The 22,876-nt window shown below is 41.2% G+C and overlaps 1 protein-coding gene across 1 annotated transcript; it reads right to left on the reverse strand.

The window, feature by feature from the left end:
• Window positions 1-613: 613 nt before the first annotated feature.
• Window positions 614-19,127, reverse strand: vamp5 (vesicle-associated membrane protein 5). The gene is made up of 3 exons (XM_035525897.1): window positions 18,904-19,127; window positions 2,403-2,546; window positions 614-1,029 (listed from the first exon to the last, which is right to left on the reverse strand). Exons 1-3 carry the CDS (start codon window positions 18,904-18,906, stop codon window positions 823-825), a joined length of 354 nt encoding a protein of 117 aa, XP_035381790.1. The 5' UTR covers window positions 18,907-19,127; the 3' UTR covers window positions 614-822.
• Between the last annotated feature and the right edge of the window lie 3,749 nt (window positions 19,128-22,876).

The following is a 22,876-nucleotide window of genomic DNA, read 5'->3' on the forward strand; positions in this document are numbered from 1 at the left end:
AAAATTTGCAGTCATCAGCCTGGAAGCTGCGCATGGGACACACTTGGATGTTCCAACATGACAATGATCCAAAACACAAGGCCAAGTCGGCCTGTCATTGACTACAGCAGAAAAAAGTGAAGTTTCTGGAGTGGCCATCTTAGTTTCCTGACCTCAATATCATTGAGCCACTTTGGGGAGATCTCAAACGTGCAGTTCATGCAAGACAGCCCAAGAATTTACAGGAACTGGAGGCGTTTTGCCAAGAAGAATGGGCATCTTTACCATCTGGGAAAATAAAGTGCCTCATCCGAAACTACCACCAAAGATTTCAAGCTGTCATTGATGTAAAAGTAGGCAATACACGGTATTAAGGACTAGGGTTTCTAAACTTTTGATCAAGGTCATTTGGGTAGTTTCTGTTGTCATTATGATTTAAAAAAAGGCAAAAACAATTGTATGATAATAATGGCTTGACCCAACCACTAAACATGAATAAAAGAAAAGTTATTGTATTATCATTATTATTCTCTGAAAAAATATTAAAAAATCACAAATTCTGCCAGGGCATGTAAACATATGAGCACAAATGTATATAAAAAAACTTAAATTAAATTGAAAGCACAAGCAGTACTGAGTGTGTACAAGTACCATTTTATTGCATTGGTAGCTCAGACTGTGAAAAGGTGCACATCTCTGGTGCATTTCACACAGAAGGCCGACATCACATACACAGAAAGTCCCCAGTCTTGCACAAATGCTTCCTGACCGAAAGTGAAAACTGATTTCCTGAACATCTTGAGCGCCAACTTCATCGCGGTGGAGCATCTCGCAGACGTCAGATCATCGCTTTGGCGTCTCTGCTTCTCCTGCTGCCTTTGGCCCAGAATTGTCTTTCTCACTGTTGCCGTATTTCAAGACGGAGAGGACGACGATGACGATGATAATGATGAGGATGGCGATGGACACTCCCATGATCACCTTGCACTTTATGTAGTCCTTCTTCGTCTTTTGTTTCACTTGCCCTGACGTCTTGGCGAACACCTTGCTCTGAAAAGTCATCACAAGCATTGAGTTCATGACCACATTCACTCTTTTAATCTTACAACATAGTATTAGAGGTCCCTTTTAAATTGTTTGCAGCTGCAGGTTGTTCTCAAAGGACAACAGTGTAATCTATCTTAATCCAGTGAAATCTGTCAGAATCAGGTACTAAATGACTGGGACTTGTAAACATGTGCTTGTGTGCATCATGTAACATCCAGGAAGTGAGCTGGGTTACCTTACTACCTTAATTTTAGATAAAAACACACCATGCATGCACAGACACAAACACACACACACACCTACACATAAAGACATACTGAGCCAGACATTTGTTTCATTCATCTCATCACCAAAAGGAAATAGCTTTCTAAAATTAACCCCCATAAACTTAAATCAGGATGTATATTGTACATTCCTTTTACCTCCGAAACCACACCTAAAGTTTATTTATAGACACCAATATGACATTTCCTGCAATTTTCCTTATCAATGTCTGGCCCTGGAACATTGGAAGCATTTACCAAGTGGCATGAAGTGTGTAGACAGTCAGAAATTATGATTACTATGTTCGGAGGGCTTCCTGAATTTCAGCCCGAAAGCCCAGCCTGCTGTCTATAACCACAATGGACATACGAAACATAAACAAGTCTGAGGATATGACCCAGCCTCACTAACCTGAGGAACATAAACTAACAGCAGAGAACAAAGAAAGACCAAACCAAATGTAGCAATATTTCACCATGACTCATCTTTCCCCATAACATCTGGAAACATACCAAAATAAAAATAAAATTGTTGTATGTAATATAAAAAAACAACTAGTAAACAGCAAAAAAGGCCTATATTTAATTTTTTACATGTAGAATCCTTTTGATAATGACTTAATATGTTATTACAGCCTTCTGCATTGTTTATGAATGTTTTTGTGAAGGCACTATATAGTTATTACTATATACTTGTTGTTTTAGATTGGACAGGCTCCTGTAGCTTGTATTAGTATATAAATATCAGTAATAAATAAATATCAAAGCACCACTACCTCCTATGATGTCTGCATATGACCTTAATAAAAATAATCAATACAAAATATTCCAGGCCACTATGGATTCATTCACCTAGCAACAGAGATGGCAGTGTTGATTCCAGCTGTCTTGATCACCAAGGAGACATCTGGATATACAGGTCATGGAACTTACCGGAATTCATACCGGAACGTCCTCTCACAACTGAAGGCCCATAATGATAAAAGGGCGTCGCCATACTGAACTGAACCAATTAAAATGAAACCGGCCGCATCCCAGATGGGCTGGGGGGCAGAAGGCCCTAGAACAGAAGGGTGTGTAAGGATGTGACAGGCACCAATCAGAAAGCTTCACCTTCTCTTGGAGCTGGGTGGATCTGTCCTCCAGTTCGCTCAGGCCGCTGTCGCGCTGTTCAGCCCGGTTCAGGTTGTCCAGCATGATGACCCGCACCTCCTCCACATTCTCCTGCATCTGCTGCAGGCGCCCATGCCCGTTCTCCTGCCAAAAACATCATGAGCTGTCAGCTACCAAGGTAACACTCGGGGGCGGGGGGCAATAATACATGGGCGGGGCCAAATAGAGGCGGGACTGGAACACAGGAGAGGAGCAAAACCTGTGTCAAAAACAGATCAGGAATGTTTGAGACAGAAGGAAAGGTCATTTACACATTTCTGCTTACTCATCTGTTTTGCCATCTATATATTCTCACGTATCTCTGAATAAAGTGTGCATGCATCTCAGGTTTTCTGACTCTCATTCTGAGAAACATGCCCCAGGGCCCTGAAGGAAAGTGAACCAGACCCAGGCGAGGCAGACAGTGAGATCAGAGGGACAGGGTTAAGGAAAATAGGAATAGGAATATTTTCCTTAAAATGGGAACATTTTCTTTACAGCCGCTGTGAGAGAAAACCTAGAGAACACCTATTTATCCCCTCCGATTGAGTCATGTAGCAGGTTTTGGCTATTCAGTAGAAATTCTGACTAAATGCATGTAGCAGCACAATTGTGCTAAACTGAATTGGCTCCACCAAACTTCAATTTGATAAAAGCTGCCATGTTTTCGGTATGCTAATGTGCCAAGCCAGACAAAAATACTTCGTTAGCATCGCCAGCAAGAACATTCCCAGTATCTGAATTCTGTTTGCCACTGTGGACATGCTGACCAGTCTCTCTACAAAACTAACCCTTGAAATGCCATCACCAGTAAGTGTTTGGAAAGATCATATTATTACCATTAATACTTCCATGGGCAGGAAGAAAGCTGAGATCTCAACATCACCATAGAGATAACATGGTTAAAATGTTATAGTTTAGTGTCATTAATGATAAAATTTGATAAAAACTGAAATTGTGAGGCACTTCAGGTCACCCATCTTCAGTCTTGACACATTTCCAACCAAAACTGTCAACTCTATAGCAGCAGACATACGCCGACATTCCAGGCTCAGACATGAACTCTTCACACCATTATTACATCAACACTCTTAGACAGACTTGGGAGCTGGATTGGACTCTCTATTTCTAAACCAGTTCAGGTCATATTTATAGGGGAGAAACTGCTTTGTTTAAATGGACAAAAAAAAAAAGTATCATAGAGTTAAATAGAGACCATAAAGTAAATGACATCGTAAAAGTTAAACTGAAGTTCATAAAGAAACAATTAAAGGAATAACTCGCATAAACTGCTGTAACAGATAGAAGATAAGAGATAGGAATAAAACATAAAACAGTAGTGTGGTATGTCCTCCAAGAGCCAAAGAACAAGGCCTTAAACCCAACAGAAAGCCAGGTCAAATATGCAAGTTTAAATCGAGATTTAAAATGTCAGGACACTAAGTTCTGAGGTTCTCTGACAGCTGCTTCCAATTAAGAGCAGCACAGGAGCTAAATACTGCTTCTATGTGCATAGTGTTGGTCTTGGGCATAATTAACTGTTCTAATCTGAGAAGTCTGCTTGGATTTTATTGTGTACGAAATGCGCTTTATAAATAAACTTGTTTTGCCTAAAAGAGCTGCACAATCTCATTTGCTAATCATTATCACGATATGCCTTTATATGGCATATCAGAATATGAATTCTGATACATACAACATGCAAAAACAAATATGCAAATTGCCTGCCTTTTCTAATTGCAAAATTATCAGTGTGCTTTGTGTGCATTTTCAAGTAAGACTGTGTCCAACTGCAGGATGTATTGTTATACGTAATGCACGTTTGATTGAGGGATAATTTATTCCGGCCCGTGGTGCACTATGAATTCAGTACATCAGCACAGTTTGTAACGCAACACCGTGCTATATAGTCCGACTGCCTCCATAAAAAGAAACTGTCCTGGAACCTGGCAGTAGTGGCACATATGTTCCAGCACCTTCTCCCAGAACACTGAAGGGTGGAGGGTTTATGAGATGGGTGGGAGTCACCCACAATGCAACAGCTGCAGGTGCAGCGCTGAAGGGTGGAGAGACCTCACTGGCCCTTTCAGATGTTCCCACAATCCCATGTAGGCATTTATGGTGTGCGACAGGACAGCTCCCATAATAGCCTGCAAGACAGCTGCACAGGATGCTCTCTATTATCCCCCTACAGAAGGTCCTGAAAACAGAAGAAGGTACGCTGGCTTTTCTCCTCCTATGCAGGAAGTGAAACGGCACTGTCGGGCTTTCTGGGATACATGCAGGTGATGTGGAAGGTCCAGGTGAGGTCCACTGGTGAGGTCTGCACACCTTAACCTCCGATAGTCCGCTTGTGTATTCTGTAATTGTTTTGATGAATGACTGTATTTCACATGATCCATCAAGCATAAACAGTTTTGGTTAACCATCTTTTCAAGGGGTCAACATCATGTTGTCAAATTCTTTACAATGAGGTACAATGAGGTATCCATATTGCATAGCAATGCTTCTCAGATCATAGACAGTGGTACCACATTCATTCTATGATTTGCTGGCCACATACAAAGACTTGCCTTGCTCTATTTACTTACACGCACAATGGCTGAAACACCTTTACACCTTTGATAAAATTCTATCAGTATTTGCACAGTAAAATGTGTGGTAAACATAGCTGAAACTAACGCTTTGCACAAGCGTATCTCAGGCGTGCTGGAGGCGGAGCTTGCCCGCCTGTGCAAAACCTCTTAATACAGGGAAATCTCGACCCCTCACCTAAAAGTCCTCTACCCCATCAATTAAACGATTTAGATGATTAATTTCACTAAAAGTATCTTTTTATATGTGCACCACATTCATCAGCCCTATTAATAAATTCTAAGACTACACTGATGTAGATTTAAAAAAAAAACAAAACACACAATGCCAAAATTTGAGTAACGTCTTTAGTGTGGAAGAATTTCAGGGTGTCGTGTTGTTTGAAGATATTTACACTGGAGATTAACCAAAAGCATATTTAACCTGACTGACTAACCGATCTCCCTGGTTGACATTTTTTTGCTCAAGCACCTGATGAACTACGGTGTGACTGAACATGCTGACTGTGGATGATCAAGATTTGCAAACAGTGGGCAGGTACATGACATGTAATGATAACTGTGCCATGCCACGCAGAAAGAACCCATTCACATCATGAAACCTTGTTTAAAAGATGGTTCACCTCGAATGACACTGAACTTCAAAGCAACAGCACTTTTTCTTTTGTTTTTGACTTGCCCAGGCAACATATTATACATATATTGTACATACATTGTTAATATATTTTGTATATATATAGAATATATATTTCTCTATGCACCCCTGTTTTTTTCCCCTCAGTTTGGACAGAGCACTCTCCACCATTTCACTGTGAGTTATACTGTGTTATGACTATGTATGTGACAAATAAAACAAACTCGAAACTTGATCTTGAAACTTGAAACTCCAAAGCAACAGCACTTTTTCTTTTGTTTTTGACTTGCCCAGGCAAGTCCCAAAACAGAACTTTAGAAGGTAATACATCTGAACATTACTGTTTTCTGACCTGCATGATGTGTTCATGCGGTGGGGATTCAGAGGGGTTGAGCAGGTTGGTCTTCTGCTTTTTGGAAGTCTTCCACAACGAATGTTTGTGGGAAATCTGCTTGCTATTTGACTGGGGAATGCAGCGCAGGAATCATGCCTCGCTCTCTCTCTCACTTTAAATTTCAAGTTAAAGATGGCTTTATTGTCATGATTATGTGCTCGACAGTATTGCCAAAGCCTCAGAAATCATTTGAAAACCGAAACAGTTGATGATTTTTAGTGGACACTTTACTGCTTGTGTTGTTTCTCTCTCTCGCTCTTCCTCCTCATCTCTTTTACTTTCTCCCTCTCTTTCTCTCTCTGCTACAGTTTCAAAACAAGCTGAACACCAGACAGAGGAACACGGGACAGTCAGTGACCTTCTCCTCCCAACTAACAGGACAGTAAAATCTCACAAAGAAGCCATTGTGACGATCACACGGGTCAGGACTCGGAAAGGAAATAGAAGCATTTCAAGATGCCGATAGTCTCAGGACCAGCGGACTCCGTCAAAGACAAAGAAAGATATATATTTTACATGCCCGGACGCTCCCTCCCCGGCTCTGTACTCCGTGGAGGAAGCAGGGGGTTCAGGAGTCACGGCCGGCATAGCAAGCGGTCCAGTAAACCGGGAAGCTGGCAGGCGGGAGACGAACGGACATCCCGGCTGCCCAGCCACATTTTTCATCTTCACCTACCTCAGGGGCCTTACGCAGTGCGAAGCCCCAGGAACAATAACAGGAAACAGACACACAACACATAAAACTCCCTTTCCAAGTGTTAGTGATAGATGACCAGAAAAACCCAGCTAATTCTGCACTCATTCCGTTTCGTTCCGGAATTCCCGATGGGGTTCCAAGATTTCATTGGGATTGATTTATTCCAATCCAATTGCAGCTGTTTCCAGACTCTATGGCTTGCTCAAGACCTGCCCAGATCTTCTTCCCCTAAACAAGCTTGTATGATGTACGAGAATTATTTTAATGAAATAACACAAATAATTATTCCCACCTAAAACTCTCATTCCAGTAATGAATATAAGATTTTGAATGGCAAATAGCAGGAAACACCTCTTTTCACTTCTCATTGTAGCTTCCTTTGCTGCCTCTCTCTCTCTCTCTCTCTCTCTCTCTCTCTCTCTCTCTCTCTCTTCTCTCTGTGTTTGTATGTGTGTTTGTGTATCTTTCTAAGTCATCAAGCTCTCCTCTCTTTTCTCAAACCTACAGGGAAACTGGAATTCCTCGGATGGGTGCACCCCCACCACCCCGACACACACATTTGCTTTCGTTTCCTATTTAATGGTGTTGGAGTTTTCCATCTCTCAATCTGTGCCTCTGAAGAACATTTAAAAAGCCATCTGGTGGAAGAAGCTCCCTGAAGACCTTTACAATATAACTTTACAATATAACTGTACCATGACTGAGAAGCCTTGTCCATACGCCATACTTTAAAACATAGCTCTACATTTCTGAATATAGTTCATCAATTAATTAACTCCAGATGTGTTATCAGTGTTATTTAGAAGGCTAGAATTTCAATCGATACTCAGGTGATGGCATGCAGTAATAGCTTGTGCCCAAAATATACTGGTATCTATGTGTGTGTGTGTTTCTGCCTGAGATTTCTGTTAAGGTATCCATATTGCAAAGCAATACTTCTCAGATCATAGACAGTGGTACCACATTCATTCTATGATTTGCTGGCCACATACAAAGACTTGCCTTGCTCTATTTACTTACACGCACAATGGCTGAAACACCTTTACACCTTTGATAAAATTCTATCAGTATTTGCACAGTAAAATGTGTGGTAAACATAGCTGAAACTAACGCTTTGCACAAGCGTATCTCAGGCGTGCTGGAGGCGGAGCTTGCCCGCCTGTGCAAACCTCTTAATACAGGGAAATCTCGACCCCTCACCTAAAAGTCCTCTACCCCATCAATTAAACGATTTAGATGATTAATTTCACTAAAAGTATCTTTTTATATGTGCACCACATTCATCAGCCCTATTAATAAATTCTAAGACTACACTGATGTAGATTAAAAAAAAACCAAAACACACAATGCCAAAATTTGAGTAACGTCTTTAGTGTGGAAGAATTTCAGGGGGTCGTGTTGTTTGAAGATATTTACACTGGAGATTAACCAAAAGCATATTTAACCTGACTGACTAACCGATCTCCCTGGTTGACATTTTTTTGCTCAAGCACCTGATGAACTACGGTGTGACTGAACATGCTGACTGTGGATGATCAAGATTTGCAAACAGTAGGCAGGTACATGACATGTAATGATAACTGTGCCATGCCACGCAGAAAGAACCCATTCACATCATGAAACCTTGTTTAAAAGATGGTTCACCTCGAATGACACTGAACTTCAAAGCAACAGCACTTTTTCTTTTGTTTTTGACTTGCCCAGGCAACATATTATACATATATTGTACATACATTGTTAATATATTTTGTATATATATAGAATATATATTTCTCTATGCACCCCTGTTTTTTTTTTCCCTCAGTTTGGACAGAGCACTCTCCACCATTTCACTGTGAGTTATACTGTGTTATGACTATGTATGTGACAAATAAAACAAACTCGAAACTTGATCTTGAAACTTGAAACTCCAAAGCAACAGCACTTTTTCTTTTGTTTTTGACTTGCCCAGGCAAGTCCCAAAACAGAACTTTAGAAGGTAATACCTCTGAACATTACTGTTTTCTGACCTGCATGATGTGTTCATGCGGTGGGGATTCAGAGGGGTTGAGCAGGTTGGTCTTCTGCTTTTTGGAAGTCTTCCACAACGAATGTTTGTGGGAAATCTGCTTGCTATTTGACTGGGGAATGCAGCGCAGGAATCATGCCTCGCTCTCTCTCTCACTTTAAATTTCAAGTTAAAGATGGCTTTATTGTCATGATTATGTGCTCGACAGTATTGCCAAAGCCTCAGAAATCATTTGAAAACCGAAACAGTTGATGATTTTTAGTGGACACTTTACTGCTTGTGTTGTTTCTCTCTCTCGCTCTTCCTCCTCATCTCTTTTACTTTCTCCCTCTCTTTCTCTCTCTGCTACAGTTTCAAAACAAGCTGAACACCAGACAGAGGAACACGGGACAGTCAGTGACCTTCTCCTCCCAACTAACAGGACAGTAAAATCTCACAAAGAAGCCATTGTGACGATCACACGGGTCAGGACTCGGAAAGGAAATAGAAGCATTTCAAGATGCCGATAGTCTCAGGACCAGCGGACTCCGTCAAAGACAAAGAAAGATATATATTTTACATGCCCGGACGCTCCCTCCCCGGCTCTGTACTCCGTGGAGGAAGCAGGGGGTTCAGGAGTCACGGCCGGCATAGCAAGCGGTCCAGTAAACCGGGAAGCTGGCAGGCGGGAGACGAACGGACATCCCGGCTGCCCAGCCACATTTTTCAGCTTCACCTACCTCAGGGGCCTTACGCAGTGCGAAGCCCCAGGAACAATAACAGGAAACAGACACACAACACATAAAACTCCCTTTCCAAGTGTTAGTGATAGATGACCAGAAAAACCCAGCTAATTCTGCACTCATTCTGTTTCGTTCCGGAATTCCCGATGGGGTTCCAAGATTTAATTGGGATTGATTTATTCCAATCCAATTGCAGCTGTTTCCAGACTCTACGGCTTGCTCAAGACCTGCCCAGATCTCCTTCCCCTAAACAAGCTTGTATGATGTACGAGAATTATTTTAATGAAATAACACAAATAATTATTCCCACCTAAAACTCTCATTCCAGTAATGAATATAAGATTTTGAATGGCAAATAGCAGGAAACACCTCTTTTCACTTCTCATTGTAGCTTCCTTTGCTGCCTCTCTCTCTCTCTCTCTCTCTCTCTCTCTCTCTCTCTCTCTCTTCTCTCTGTGTTTGTATGTGTGTTTGTGTATCTTTCTAAGTCATCAAGCTCTCCTCTCTTTTCTCAAACCTACAGGGAAACTGGAATTCCTCGGATGGGTGCACCCCCACCACCCCGACACACACATTTGCTTTCGTTTCCTATTTAATGGTGTTGGAGTTTTCCATCTCTCAATCTGTGCCTCTGAAGAACATTTAAAAAGCCATCTGGTGGAAGAAGCTCCCTGAAGACCTTTACAATATAACTTTACAATATAACTGTACCATGACTGAGAAGCCTTGTCCATACGCCATACTTTAAAACATAGCTCTACATTTCTGAATATAGTTCATCAATTAATTAACTCCAGATGTGTTATCAGTGTTATTTAGAAGGCTAGAATTTCAATCGATACTCAGGTGATGGCATGCAGTAATAGCTTGTGCCCAAAATATACTGGTATCTATGTGCGTGTGTTTCTGACTGAGATTTCTGTTAAGGTATCCATATTGCAAAGCAATACTTCTCAGATCATAGACAGTGGTACCACATTCATTCTATGATTTGCTGGCCACATACAAAGACTTGCCTTGCTCTATTTACTTACACGCACAATGGCTGAAACACCTTTACACCTTTGATAAAATTCTATCAGTATTTGCACAGTAAAATGTGTGGTAAACATAGCTGAAACTAACGCTTTGCACAAGCGTATCTCAGGCGTGCTGGAGGCGGAGCTTGCCCGCCTGTGCAAACCTCTTAATACAGGGAAATCTCGACCCCTCACCTAAAAGTCCTCTACCCCATCAATTAAACGATTTAGATGATTAATTTCACTAAAAGTATCTTTTTATATGTGCACCACATTCATCAGCCCTATTAATAAATTCTAAGACTACACTGATGTAGATTTAAAAAAAAAACAAAACACACAATGCCAAAATTTGAGTAACGTCTTTAGTGTGGAAGAATTTCAGGGGGTCGTGTTGTTTGAAGATATTTACACTGGAGATTAACCAAAAGCATATTTAACCTGACTGACTAACCGATCTCCCTGGTTGACATTTTTTTGCTCAAGCACCTGATGAACTACGGTGTGACTGAACATGCTGACTGTGGATGATCAAGATTTGCAAACAGTGGGCAGGTACATGACATGTAATGATAACTGTGCCATGCCACGCAGAAAGAACCCATTCACATCATGAAACCTTGTTTAAAAGATGGTTCACCTCGAATGACACTGAACTTCAAAGCAACAGCACTTTTTCTTTTGTTTTTGACTTGCCCAGGCAACATATTATACATATATTGTACATACATTGTTAATATATTTTGTATATATATAGAATATATATTTCTCTATGCACCCCTGTTTTTTTCCCCTCAGTTTGGACAGAGCACTCTCCACCATTTCACTGTGAGTTATACTGTGTTATGACTATGTATGTGACAAATAAAACAAACTTGACCTTGAAACTTGAAACTCCAAAGCAACAGCACTTTTTCTTTTGTTTTTGACTTGCCCAGGCAAGTCCCAAAACAGAACTTTAGAAGGTAATACATCTGAACATTACTGTTTTCTGACCTGCATGATGTGTTCATGCGGTGGGGATTCAGAGGGGTTGAGCAGGTTGGTCTTCTGCTTTTTGGAAGTCTTCCACAACGAATGTTTGTGGGAAATCTGCTTGCTATTTGACTGGGGAATGCAGCGCAGGAATCATGCCTCGCTCTCTCTCTCACTTTAAATTTCAAGTTAAAGATGGCTTTATTGTCATGATTATGTGCTCGACAGTATTGCCAAAGCCTCAGAAATCATTTGAAAACCGAAACAGTTGATGATTTTTAGTGGACACTTTACTGCTTGTGTTGTTTCTCTCTCTCGCTCTTCCTCCTCATCTCTTTTACTTTCTCCCTCTCTTTCTCTCTCTGCTACAGTTTCAAAACAAGCTGAACACCAGACAGAGGAACACGGGACAGTCAGTGACCTTCTCCTCCCAACTAACAGGACAGTAAAATCTCACAAAGAAGCCATTGTGACGATCACACGGGTCAGGACTCGGAAAGGAAATAGAAGCATTTCAAGATGCCGATAGTCTCAGGACCAGCGGACTCCGTCAAAGACAAAGAAAGATATATATTTTACATGCCCGGACGCTCCCTCCCCGGCTCTGTACTCCGTGGAGGAAGCAGGGGGTTCAGGAGTCACGGCCGGCATAGCAAGCGGTCCAGTAAACCGGGAAGCTGGCAGGCGGGAGACGAACGGACATCCCGGCTGCCCAGCCACATTTTTCATCTTCACCTACCTCAGGGGCCTTACGCAGTGCGAAGCCCCAGGAACAATAACAGGAAACAGACACACAACACATAAAACTCCCTTTCCAAGTGTTAGTGATAGATGACCAGAAAAACCCAGCTAATTCTGCACTCATTCTGTTTCGTTCCGGAATTCCCGATGGGGTTCCAAGATTTAATTGGGATTGATTTATTCCAATCCAATTGCAGCTGTTTCCAGACTCTACGGCTTGCTCAAGACCTGCCCAGATCTCCTTCCCCTAAACAAGCTTGTATGATGTACGAGAATTATTTTAATGAAATAACACAAATAATTATTCCCACCTAAAACTCTCATTCCAGTAATGAATATAAGATTTTGAATGGCAAATAGCAGGAAACACCTCTTTTCACTTCTCATTGTAGCTTCCTTTGCTGCCTCTCTCTCTCTCTCTCTCTCTCTCTCTCTCTCTCTCTCTCTCTCTCTTCTCTCTGTGTTTGTATGTGTGTTTGTGTATCTTTCTAAGTCATCAAGCTCTCCTCTCTTTTCTCAAACCTACAGGGAAACTGGAATTCCTCGGATGGGTGCACCCCCACCACCCCGACACACACATTTGCTTTCGTTTCCTATTTAATGGTGTTGGAGTTTTCCATCTCTCAATCTGTGCCTCTGAAGAACATTTAAAAAGCCATCTGGTGGAAGAAGCTCCCTGAAGACCTTTACAATATAACTTTACAATATAACTGTACCATGACTGAGAAGCCTTGTCCATACGCCATACTTTAAAACATAGCTCTACATTTCTGAATATAGTTCATCAATTAATTAACTCCAGATGTGTTATCAGTGTTATTTAGAAGGCTAGAATTTCAATCGATACTCAGGTGATGGCATGCAGTAATAGCTTGTGCCCAAAATATACTGGTATCTATGTGCGTGTGTTTCTGACTGAGATTTCTGTTAAGGTATCCATATTGCAAAGCAATACTTCTCAGATCATAGACAGTGGTACCACATTCATTCTATGATTTGCTGGCCACATACAAAGACTTGCCTTGCTCTATTTACTTACACGCACAATGGCTGAAACACCTTTACACCTTTGATAAAATTCTATCAGTATTTGCACAGTAAAATGTGTGGTAAACATAGCTGAAACTAACGCTTTGCACAAGCGTATCTCAGGCGTGCTGGAGGCGGAGCTTGCCCGCCTGTGCAAACCTCTTAATACAGGGAAATCTCGACCCCTCACCTAAAAGTCCTCTACCCCATCAATTAAACGATTTAGATGATTAATTTCACTAAAAGTATCTTTTTATATGTGCACCACATTCATCAGCCCTATTAATAAATTCTAAGACTACACTGATGTAGATTAAAAAAAAACCAAAACACACAATGCCAAAATTTGAGTAACGTCTTTAGTGTGGAAGAATTTCAGGGGGTCGTGTTGTTTGAAGATATTTACACTGGAGATTAACCAAAAGCATATTTAACCTGACTGACTAACCGATCTCCCTGGTTGACATTTTTTTGCTCAAGCACCTGATGAACTACGGTGTGACTGAACATGCTGACTGTGGATGATCAAGATTTGCAAACAGTGGGCAGGTACATGACATGTAATGATAACTGTGCCATGCCACGCAGAAAGAACCCATTCACATCATGAAACCTTGTTTAAAAGATGGTTCACCTCGAATGACACTGAACTTCAAAGCAACAGCACTTTTTCTTTTGTTTTTGACTTGCCCAGGCAACATATTATACATATATTGTACATACATTGTTAATATATTTTGTATATATATAGAATATATATTTCTCTATGCACCCCTGTTTTTTTTTCCCTCAGTTTGGACAGAGCACTCTCCACCATTTCACTGTGAGTTATACTGTGTTATGACTATGTATGTGACAAATAAAACAAACTCGAAACTTGATCTTGAAACTTGAAACTCCAAAGCAACAGCACTTTTTCTTTTGTTTTTGACTTGCCCAGGCAAGTCCCAAAACAGAACTTTAGAAGGTAATACATCTGAACATTACTGTTTTCTGACCTGCATGATGTGTTCATGCGGTGGGGATTCAGAGGGGTTGAGCAGGTTGGTCTTCTGCTTTTTGGAAGTCTTCCACAACGAATGTTTGTGGGAAATCTGCTTGCTATTTGACTGGGGAATGCAGCGCAGGAATCATGCCTCGCTCTCTCTCTCACTTTAAATTTCAAGTTAAAGATGGCTTTATTGTCATGATTATGTGCTCGACAGTATTGCCAAAGCCTCAGAAATCATTTGAAAACCGAAACAGTTGATGATTTTTAGTGGACACTTTACTGCTTGTGTTGTTTCTCTCTCTCGCTCTTCCTCCTCATCTCTTTTACTTTCTCCCTCTCTTTCTCTCTCTGCTACAGTTTCAAAACAAGCTGAACACCAGACAGAGGAACACGGGACAGTCAGTGACCTTCTCCTCCCAACTAACAGGACAGTAAAATCTCACAAAGAAGCCATTGTGACGATCACACGGGTCAGGACTCGGAAAGGAAATAGAAGCATTTCAAGATGCCGATAGTCTCAGGACCAGCGGACTCCGTCAAAGACAAAGAAAGATATATATTTTACATGCCCGGACGCTCCCTCCCCGGCTCTGTACTCCGTGGAGGAAGCAGGGGGTTCAGGAGTCACGGCCGGCATAGCAAGCGGTCCAGTAAACCGGGAAGCTGGCAGGCGGGAGACGAACGGACATCCCGGCTGCCCAGCCACATTTTTCATCTTCACCTACCTCAGGGGCCTTACGCAGTGCGAAGCCCCAGGAACAATAACAGGAAACAGACACACAACACATAAAACTCCCTTTCCAAGTGTTAGTGATAGATGACCAGAAAAACCCAGCTAATTCTGCACTCATTCTGTTTCGTTCCGGAATTCCCGATGGGGTTCCAAGATTTAATTGGGATTGATTTATTCCAATCCAATTGCAGCTGTTTCCAGACTCTACGGCTTGCTCAAGACCTGCCCAGATCTCCTTCCCCTAAACAAGCTTGTATGATGTACGAGAATTATTTTAATGAAATAACACAAATAATTATTCCCACCTAAAACTCTCATTCCAGTAATGAATATAAGATTTTGAATGGCAAATAGCAGGAAACACCTCTTTTCACTTCTCATTGTAGCTTCCTTTGCTGCCTCTCTCTCTCTCTCTCTCTCTCTCTCTCTCTCTCTCTCTCTCTCTTCTCTCTGTGTTTGTATGTGTGTTTGTGTATCTTTCTAAGTCATCAAGCTCTCCTCTCTTTTCTCAAACCTACAGGGAAACTGGAATTCCTCGGATGGGTGCACCCCCACCACCCCGACACACACATTTGCTTTCGTTTCCTATTTAATGGTGTTGGAGTTTTCCATCTCTCAATCTGTGCCTCTGAAGAACATTTAAAAAGCCATCTGGTGGAAGAAGCTCCCTGAAGACCTTTAAAATATAACTTTACAATATAACTGTACCATGACTGAGAAGCCTTGTCCATACGCCATACTTTAAAACATAGCTCTACATTTCTGAATATAGTTCATCAATTAATTAACTCCAGATGTGTTATCAGTGTTATTTAGAAGGCTAGAATTTCAATCGATACTCAGGTGATGGCATGCAGTAATAGCTTGTGCCCAAAATATACTGGTATCTATGTGCGTGTGTTTCTGACTGAGATTTCTGTTAAGGTATCCATATTGCAAAGCAATACTTCTCAGATCATAGACAGTGGTACCACATTCATTCTATGATTTGCTGGCCACATACAAAGACTTGCCTTGCTCTATTTACTTACACGCACAATGGCTGAAACACCTTTACACCTTTGATAAAATTCTATCAGTATTTGCACAGTAAAATGTGTGGTAAACATAGCTGAAACTAACGCTTTGCACAAGCGTATCTCAGGCGTGCTGGAGGCGGAGCTTGCCCGCCTGTGCAAACCTCTTAATACAGGGAAATCTCGACCCCTCACCTAAAAGTCCTCTACCCCATCAATTAAACGATTTAGATGATTAATTTCACTAAAAGTATCTTTTTATATGTGCACCACATTCATCAGCCCTATTAATAAATTCTAAGACTACACTGATGTAGATTAAAAAAAAACCAAAACACACAATGCCAAAATTTGAGTAACGTCTTTAGTGTGGAAGAATTTCAGGGGGTCGTGTTGTTTGAAGATATTTACACTGGAGATTAACCAAAAGCATATTTAACCTGACTGACTAACCGATCTCCCTGGTTGACATTTTTTTTGCTCAAGCACCTGATGAACTACGGTGTGACTGAACATGCTGACTGTGGATGATCAAGATTTGCAAACAGTAGGCAGGTACATGACATGTAATGATAACTGTGCCATGCCACGCAGAAAGAACCCATTCACATCATGAAACCTTGTTTAAAAGATGGTTCACCTCGAATGACACTGAACTTCAAAGCAACAGCACTTTTTCTTTTGTTTTTGACTTGCCCAGGCAACATATTATACATATATTGTACATACATTGTTAATATATTTTGTATATATATAGAATATATATTTCTCTATGCACCCCTGTTTTTTTTTCCCTCAGTTTGGACAGAGCACTCTCCACCATTTCACTGTGAGTTATACTGTGTTATGACTATGTATGTGACAAATAAAACAAACTTGACCTTGAAACTTGAAACTCCAAAGCAACAGCACTTTTTCTTTTGTTTTTGACTTGCCCAGGCAAGTCCCAAAACAGAACTTTAGAAGGTAATACATCTGAACATTACTGTTTTCTGACCTGCATGATGTGTTCATGCGGTGGGGATTCAGAGGGGTTGAGCAGGTTGGTCTTCTGCTTTTTGGAAGTCTTCCACAACGAATGTTTGTGGGAAATCTGCTTGCTATTTGACTGGGGAATGCAGCGCAGGAATCATGCCTCGCTCTCTCTCTCACTTTAAATTTCAAGTTAAAGATGGCTTTATTGTCATGATTATGTGCTCGACAGTATTGCCAAAGCCTCAGAAATCATTTGAAAACCGAAACAGTTGATGATTTTTAGTGGACACTTTACTGCTTGTGTTGTTTCTCTCTCTCGCTCTTCCTCCTCATCTCTTTTACTTTCTCCCTCTCTTTCTCTCTCTGCTACAGTTTCAAAACAAGCTGAACACCAGACAGAGGAACACGGGACAGTCAGTGACCTTCTCCTCCCAACTAACAGGACAGTAAAATCTCACAAAGAAGCCATTGTGACGATCACACGGGTCAGGACTCGGAAAGGAAATAGAAGCATTTCAAGATGCCGATAGTCTCAGGACCAGCGGACTCCGTCAAAGACAAAGAAAGATATATATTTTACATGCCCGGACGCTCCCTCCCCGGCTCTGTACTCCGTGGAGGAAGCAGGGGGTTCAGGAGTCACGGCCGGCATAGCAAGCGGTCCAGTAAACCGGGAAGCTGGCAGGCGGGAGACGAACGGACATCCCGGCTGCCCAGCCACATTTTTCATCTTCACCTACCTCAGGGGCCTTACGCAGTGCGAAGCCCCAGGAACAATAACAGGAAACAGACACACAACACATAAAACTCCCTTTCCAAGTGTTAGTGATAGATGACCAGAAAAACCCAGCTAATTCTGCACTCATTCTGTTTCGTTCCGGAATTCCCGATGGGGTTCCAAGATTTAATTGGGATTGATTTATTCCAATCCAATTGCAGCTGTTTCCAGACTCTACGGCTTGCTCAAGACCTGCCCAGATCTCCTTCCCCTAAACAAGCTTGTATGATGTACGAGAATTATTTTAATGAAATAACACAAATAATTATTCCCACCTAAAACTCTCATTCCAGTAATGAATATAAGATTTTGAATGGCAAATAGCAGGAAACACCTCTTTTCACTTCTCATTGTAGCTTCCTTTGCTGCCTCTCTCTCTCTCTCTCTCTCTCTCTCTCTCTCTCTCTCTCTCTCTCTCTCTCTCTCTCTCTCTCTCTCTCTCTCTTCTCTCTGTGTTTGTATGTGTGTTTGTGTATCTTTCTAAGTCATCAAGCTCTCCTCTCTTTTCTCAAACCTACAGGGAAACTGGAATTCCTCGGATGGGTGCACCCCCACCACCCCGACACAAACATTTGCTTTTGTTTCCTATTTAATGGTGTTGGAGTTTTCCATCTCTCAATCTGTGCCACTGAAGAACATTTAAAAAGCCATCTGGTGGAAGAAGCTCCCTGAAGACCTTTAAAATATAACTTTACAATATAACTGTACCATGACTGAGAAGCCTTGTCCATACGCCATACTTTAAAACATAGCTCTACATTTCCGAATATAGCTCATCAATTAATTAACTCCAAATGTGTTATCAGTGTTATTTAGAAGGCTAGAATTTCAATCGATACTCATGTGATGGCATGCAGTAATAGCTTGTGCCCAAAATATACTGGTATCTATGTGTGTGTGTGTTTCTGCCTGAGATTTCTGTTAATATTCTGTTATTAAGTAAGCTTTCTGGTTAATACAGAAACAAGCTGAAGGTTTACTCAATAAAGAAGGTCAAAGCACTTTGAAAAATGCCACTACGGAGGCAAAGGCAGCACGTACCAGTATTAAACAACAAAAACAACCGTCCAAGTTTTAATACACGTGTAGTATAACTACACTAATTACTTTACTGTGGTCGTAACAAGGCCGAAGCAAAGCGGCGAGAGAAACTTACCATATCTATCTTTGTATTCTTAACGGGGCTCGTCCTGGGTTACGGACTGCACATCTGACATGCAGCAACGGATTCTGGAGATGTCTGATTCCCCTTGAGATTTATGTTCGAGTGCTCTGGCTAAAGTTAGGATCTCTCGTTTGGCTTTATAGGCAGAACCTTCTCCGTCAGTTTGCATATGAAGCGTACTAGTCGACTAATCTGACCGCAACTGTGGGCAGTCCCTGACTCGAAGCGCAGATGACGGAGGTCGATCAAATTTCATTTGACGCCTTTTTTGTGCTGTGGGCGCTACCAAATGAAAGTCGCATGTTGGATACATCATTTTAAAACGCAGAAACGATTAAGACCGACTGGCCATAGTTAAAACCATGGTAGAGCTTTCACTTAAAAAAAACCTAGCCGGTACTTCCCGGGGCACTTTTAGCGCATGAGAGTAACTTCAACGCAAAGGGCCGCAAAAGCTCAGTCGCAAAAGCTCAAAAGCCGTGTAGAAGAGAAACGTCTTCAGTTCGTTATACATTTTAACTTTCCGTTGAATTTTCTTTTCAGTTAAATTCGCTATTGTGGGATTGCATAAATTAAGTGAATGCTAAATTTACATAAATAGAGAATAATGCGCAAGATGGAATAGGATTAATGCTTGAATTAACAAAAATAATTGCTGTATGTCCAGACATAATTACTGAATAACAGGAAACGCCTTGGATGTGCAGATGTGCGATTGTGCAAGAAAACGTGTATGTGACAGTTAGACAGAGGCGAGGGCTGAACTGATAAATTACTAAGCAGAAGTGGCACAGCGCGAAATATATAAGTATGTGTGTTGCGCACTGCGCAGTGAAGTGACATCTCCAGAGCTCTGCATTAATAAAAGGCCACAAGGTAACGCACTGTTTCCTGTCTCTTCTTTCCTGCATCAACGAATATGATTATAAACTTTTTTAGCTACTCGTGACTTCCTTATACTTTTCTGTGATAAATTATTTAGCCTAATAAGGAATTATGTAGCCTAGCAAAAATGTGCAAATGGCTAATGAGTTAAATATAGTATATTTTAACATTGAAGTGTTTTAACTGTATGAATTTGGAGTATTGGAATGGCAAACTCCTGTAAAATGTCTATTCGGTTCACTATATATATATATATATATATATATATATATATATATATATATATATATATATATATATATATATATATATATATATATATGAATTTCAGTCATTTTGAATGTATTTGGAATAATGGGTTAGCAAAACCTTGTGAAATGAAATGTCTATTTGGTTCTATATATGTTAAACTTGAAGCTCTGTAAAAAATCAACAAATCTAATAGTTATCAAGGCACTCCACAATATTTGTGAAGAACTCTTTCTTATATACACACGGTTTTACTTTTAAGTGTTTTTACTGCAAGAATTTGGAGAAACGGGATTGAAAATATGTTTAGAATAGCATGTGGTGGTTATATACTTTTCCTTAAGCCTTCTACCAGAGGCCTGGGAGTTTGAGGGCATATTGAGCGCAGTATTATGGCTGTTCCTATTGTGCTGTTCTGCACTGAGATTGATGATCTACAGAATAAGGGTCACAGCTGGGGGCTCTGATTATCACTGGCACAACCTCGGCATTAACCTTCCACATTCCCTGTATTTATTTTCTGAGTCCCTGGTATTTGTTCAACTTCCCATATTCCTTCCTTCGGTTGTTTCCCTCACATCTATTCCATCACATCTGTTACCACTTCTATTACCATGGCTGTTTTCTGCATCTCACCTGTGTCTGTTTGCTTTACTACGACTTGTTTATCTGTCTGGATCTGGAGGTCCCGTAGGTTATTATCCCTGTTGTTCTCCACCACTCTCTGTGCGTCTTCACGTTTGGTGTGTAGCTCATATGTCTTGGATATGTTCCTGTATGTGATCTGCCACCTGAGTGTCTCAGTGTATGTGTTCCCTGTGAGTGTCTTGTACCCTGGTACTAGGTGCTGGATTGTTTCAGTGGCACCTTTGCACAGTTTACATCTTGGGTCTCCTCTGGTGCAATACACCCATGCTTCACTTGACCTAGAGCTTAGTGCTTTATCTTGTGCTGTCATGATTGTGCTGTCCTTCAGTCCTGGCTTTTCAATCCATTGCAAGGATTGTCTCATGTCTGCAACTTCAGATATCGTTTGGTTGTACATTCCATGGAGTGGCTTATCCTTGCATGGCACCTACTCTGCTTCCATGGTGACCACATCTCCCATCTGACTGAAGCACTCCCTCATCAGCTCATCCTTGGGGGCCATTGCTTAGATGTTTTCATGGATGTTTTGTGAGCTCTGCATGAAGTCCCTTATGGTCTTATTGACTATATACAGGATTAGGCGTTTAACTACTGAGCCATATGCTTTCTTGTAGTCAATCTAGGTCACACTTAGGTTTGCCTGCCAGTATGTGGTGCCTTGAGCCTCTGGTGTTGCACAGGATATTGATTTGCAGTTGGATGTTGTTTTCCCCTTGTTGAAATCCTTCTCTTAGCCAGCCCAGATGGGAGCATGTGGCTTGTTTTGCTAGTTTGCTAGCATTTGTTCTGCTAGTTTGCCATGCAGAGCTATACTTTTCTTTAGCCTGTAGGTGTGGATCAAGCCAAGGCCAGGGAACATCATGTTCTTCATGTTTCTGACCAACTCTTGGACATCTGCTTTTGTAATGCTGACTCTTTCCTGCTCTGCTTTGATATCTATTAACCACTGTGTTATACGATGATTCATTTTCACATATGCTCTTTCAGTACTGTTGTGTTTCAGCTCTGGGTGGATCTGCAGTCAGGGTTACGATGCACTGCGACTGGAAGTGTGCTTTGGTTGGTTCTTTAGTAAAGGTTTATTAGTAAAGAAACAAGCCAAAGTTTACTCTTTTGACTTCTGCTTCTTTTGTATATCTCTGCAGTCTTGATGCCATTGCTGCTAACCTTTGTTTAGCAGACTGCATAGCTGCATTTATGAGCTGTCCAGTGCGTTTCTTCTGTAGCCAGACTTCATCTTTCGTCTTTATGCCCTTCTGGAGCTCTGTCAATCTCCTAAAGGAGCTCTCTTTTACCTTGGTCACCATTTCCGATGGTTGACAGCGGGACTGTCCTGTGTCTTGTATTTCATAGCCTAGGGTCTCAAGCATGAATACTACAGTGGCATATACCAGTTTGTTGGTTTTAGTTACACTGGTTATTATGCTTATTGCTGCATTACATCTGCTAGCATACTGTCTGACGGTACCTTGCCAAGTCAGAAGAGTCTACACCAGTGCCTGACAGTAGTTAGCATAGACATGGTCATGTTCCACATGTCCATGGCTGGACGTCATATGTCCACGTTATGTTGTCTCTCAGAAGAAGCATGTACTTTGTCTAGGCAATGATATTGCCCTTTATTTAATCCATCTCCAGGTGTGATAGGAGGCATCATTTAACAAATTTTGAGCACTGGATCTGATTTGTTTAATTTAACAGGATTTTCTTATCCCATTACTCAAAATTGCTACAGTAAAAACATTTGAAAGTCACACACTGATTACCCAGGAAAGTGTATTTAAAAGATTTAGTGTAGTAATTTGATAGCTTCATCCATTCTCACTGCAAAAACATAAGGAATTCTTATCAATCTTTGTCATTTATTCATGGAAATGTATCCTAACCAGTACAGTAGGTTAGAATCCAAGATACCAATTAACTCGAATGTTGTTGAAATACAGGGACCACTGCTGATGCCTAGAAGTGCAAAATACATAAGGTCTATCTCAGACAACAAGACCGGGTCAGATTTGAAACATGAGTTTAGAATGACAACAGGTTGTCCAAAGTTATGCCCAGGCCACAAGCAGCTTCAGATGGTGATTCCAGGGAGTTCTCAAAGGAAACTGTGAGGTCATGGTAAGGGCTGGGAGTTCTTGGGATGTACAGAAGCTCGGTTTTACTGGGGTTGAGCTTCAAG

The sequence above is a fragment of the Electrophorus electricus genome, chromosome 5 (assembly GCF_013358815.1).
Source record: "Electrophorus electricus isolate fEleEle1 chromosome 5, fEleEle1.pri, whole genome shotgun sequence".
NCBI lineage: Eukaryota > Metazoa > Chordata > Actinopteri > Gymnotiformes > Gymnotidae > Electrophorus > Electrophorus electricus.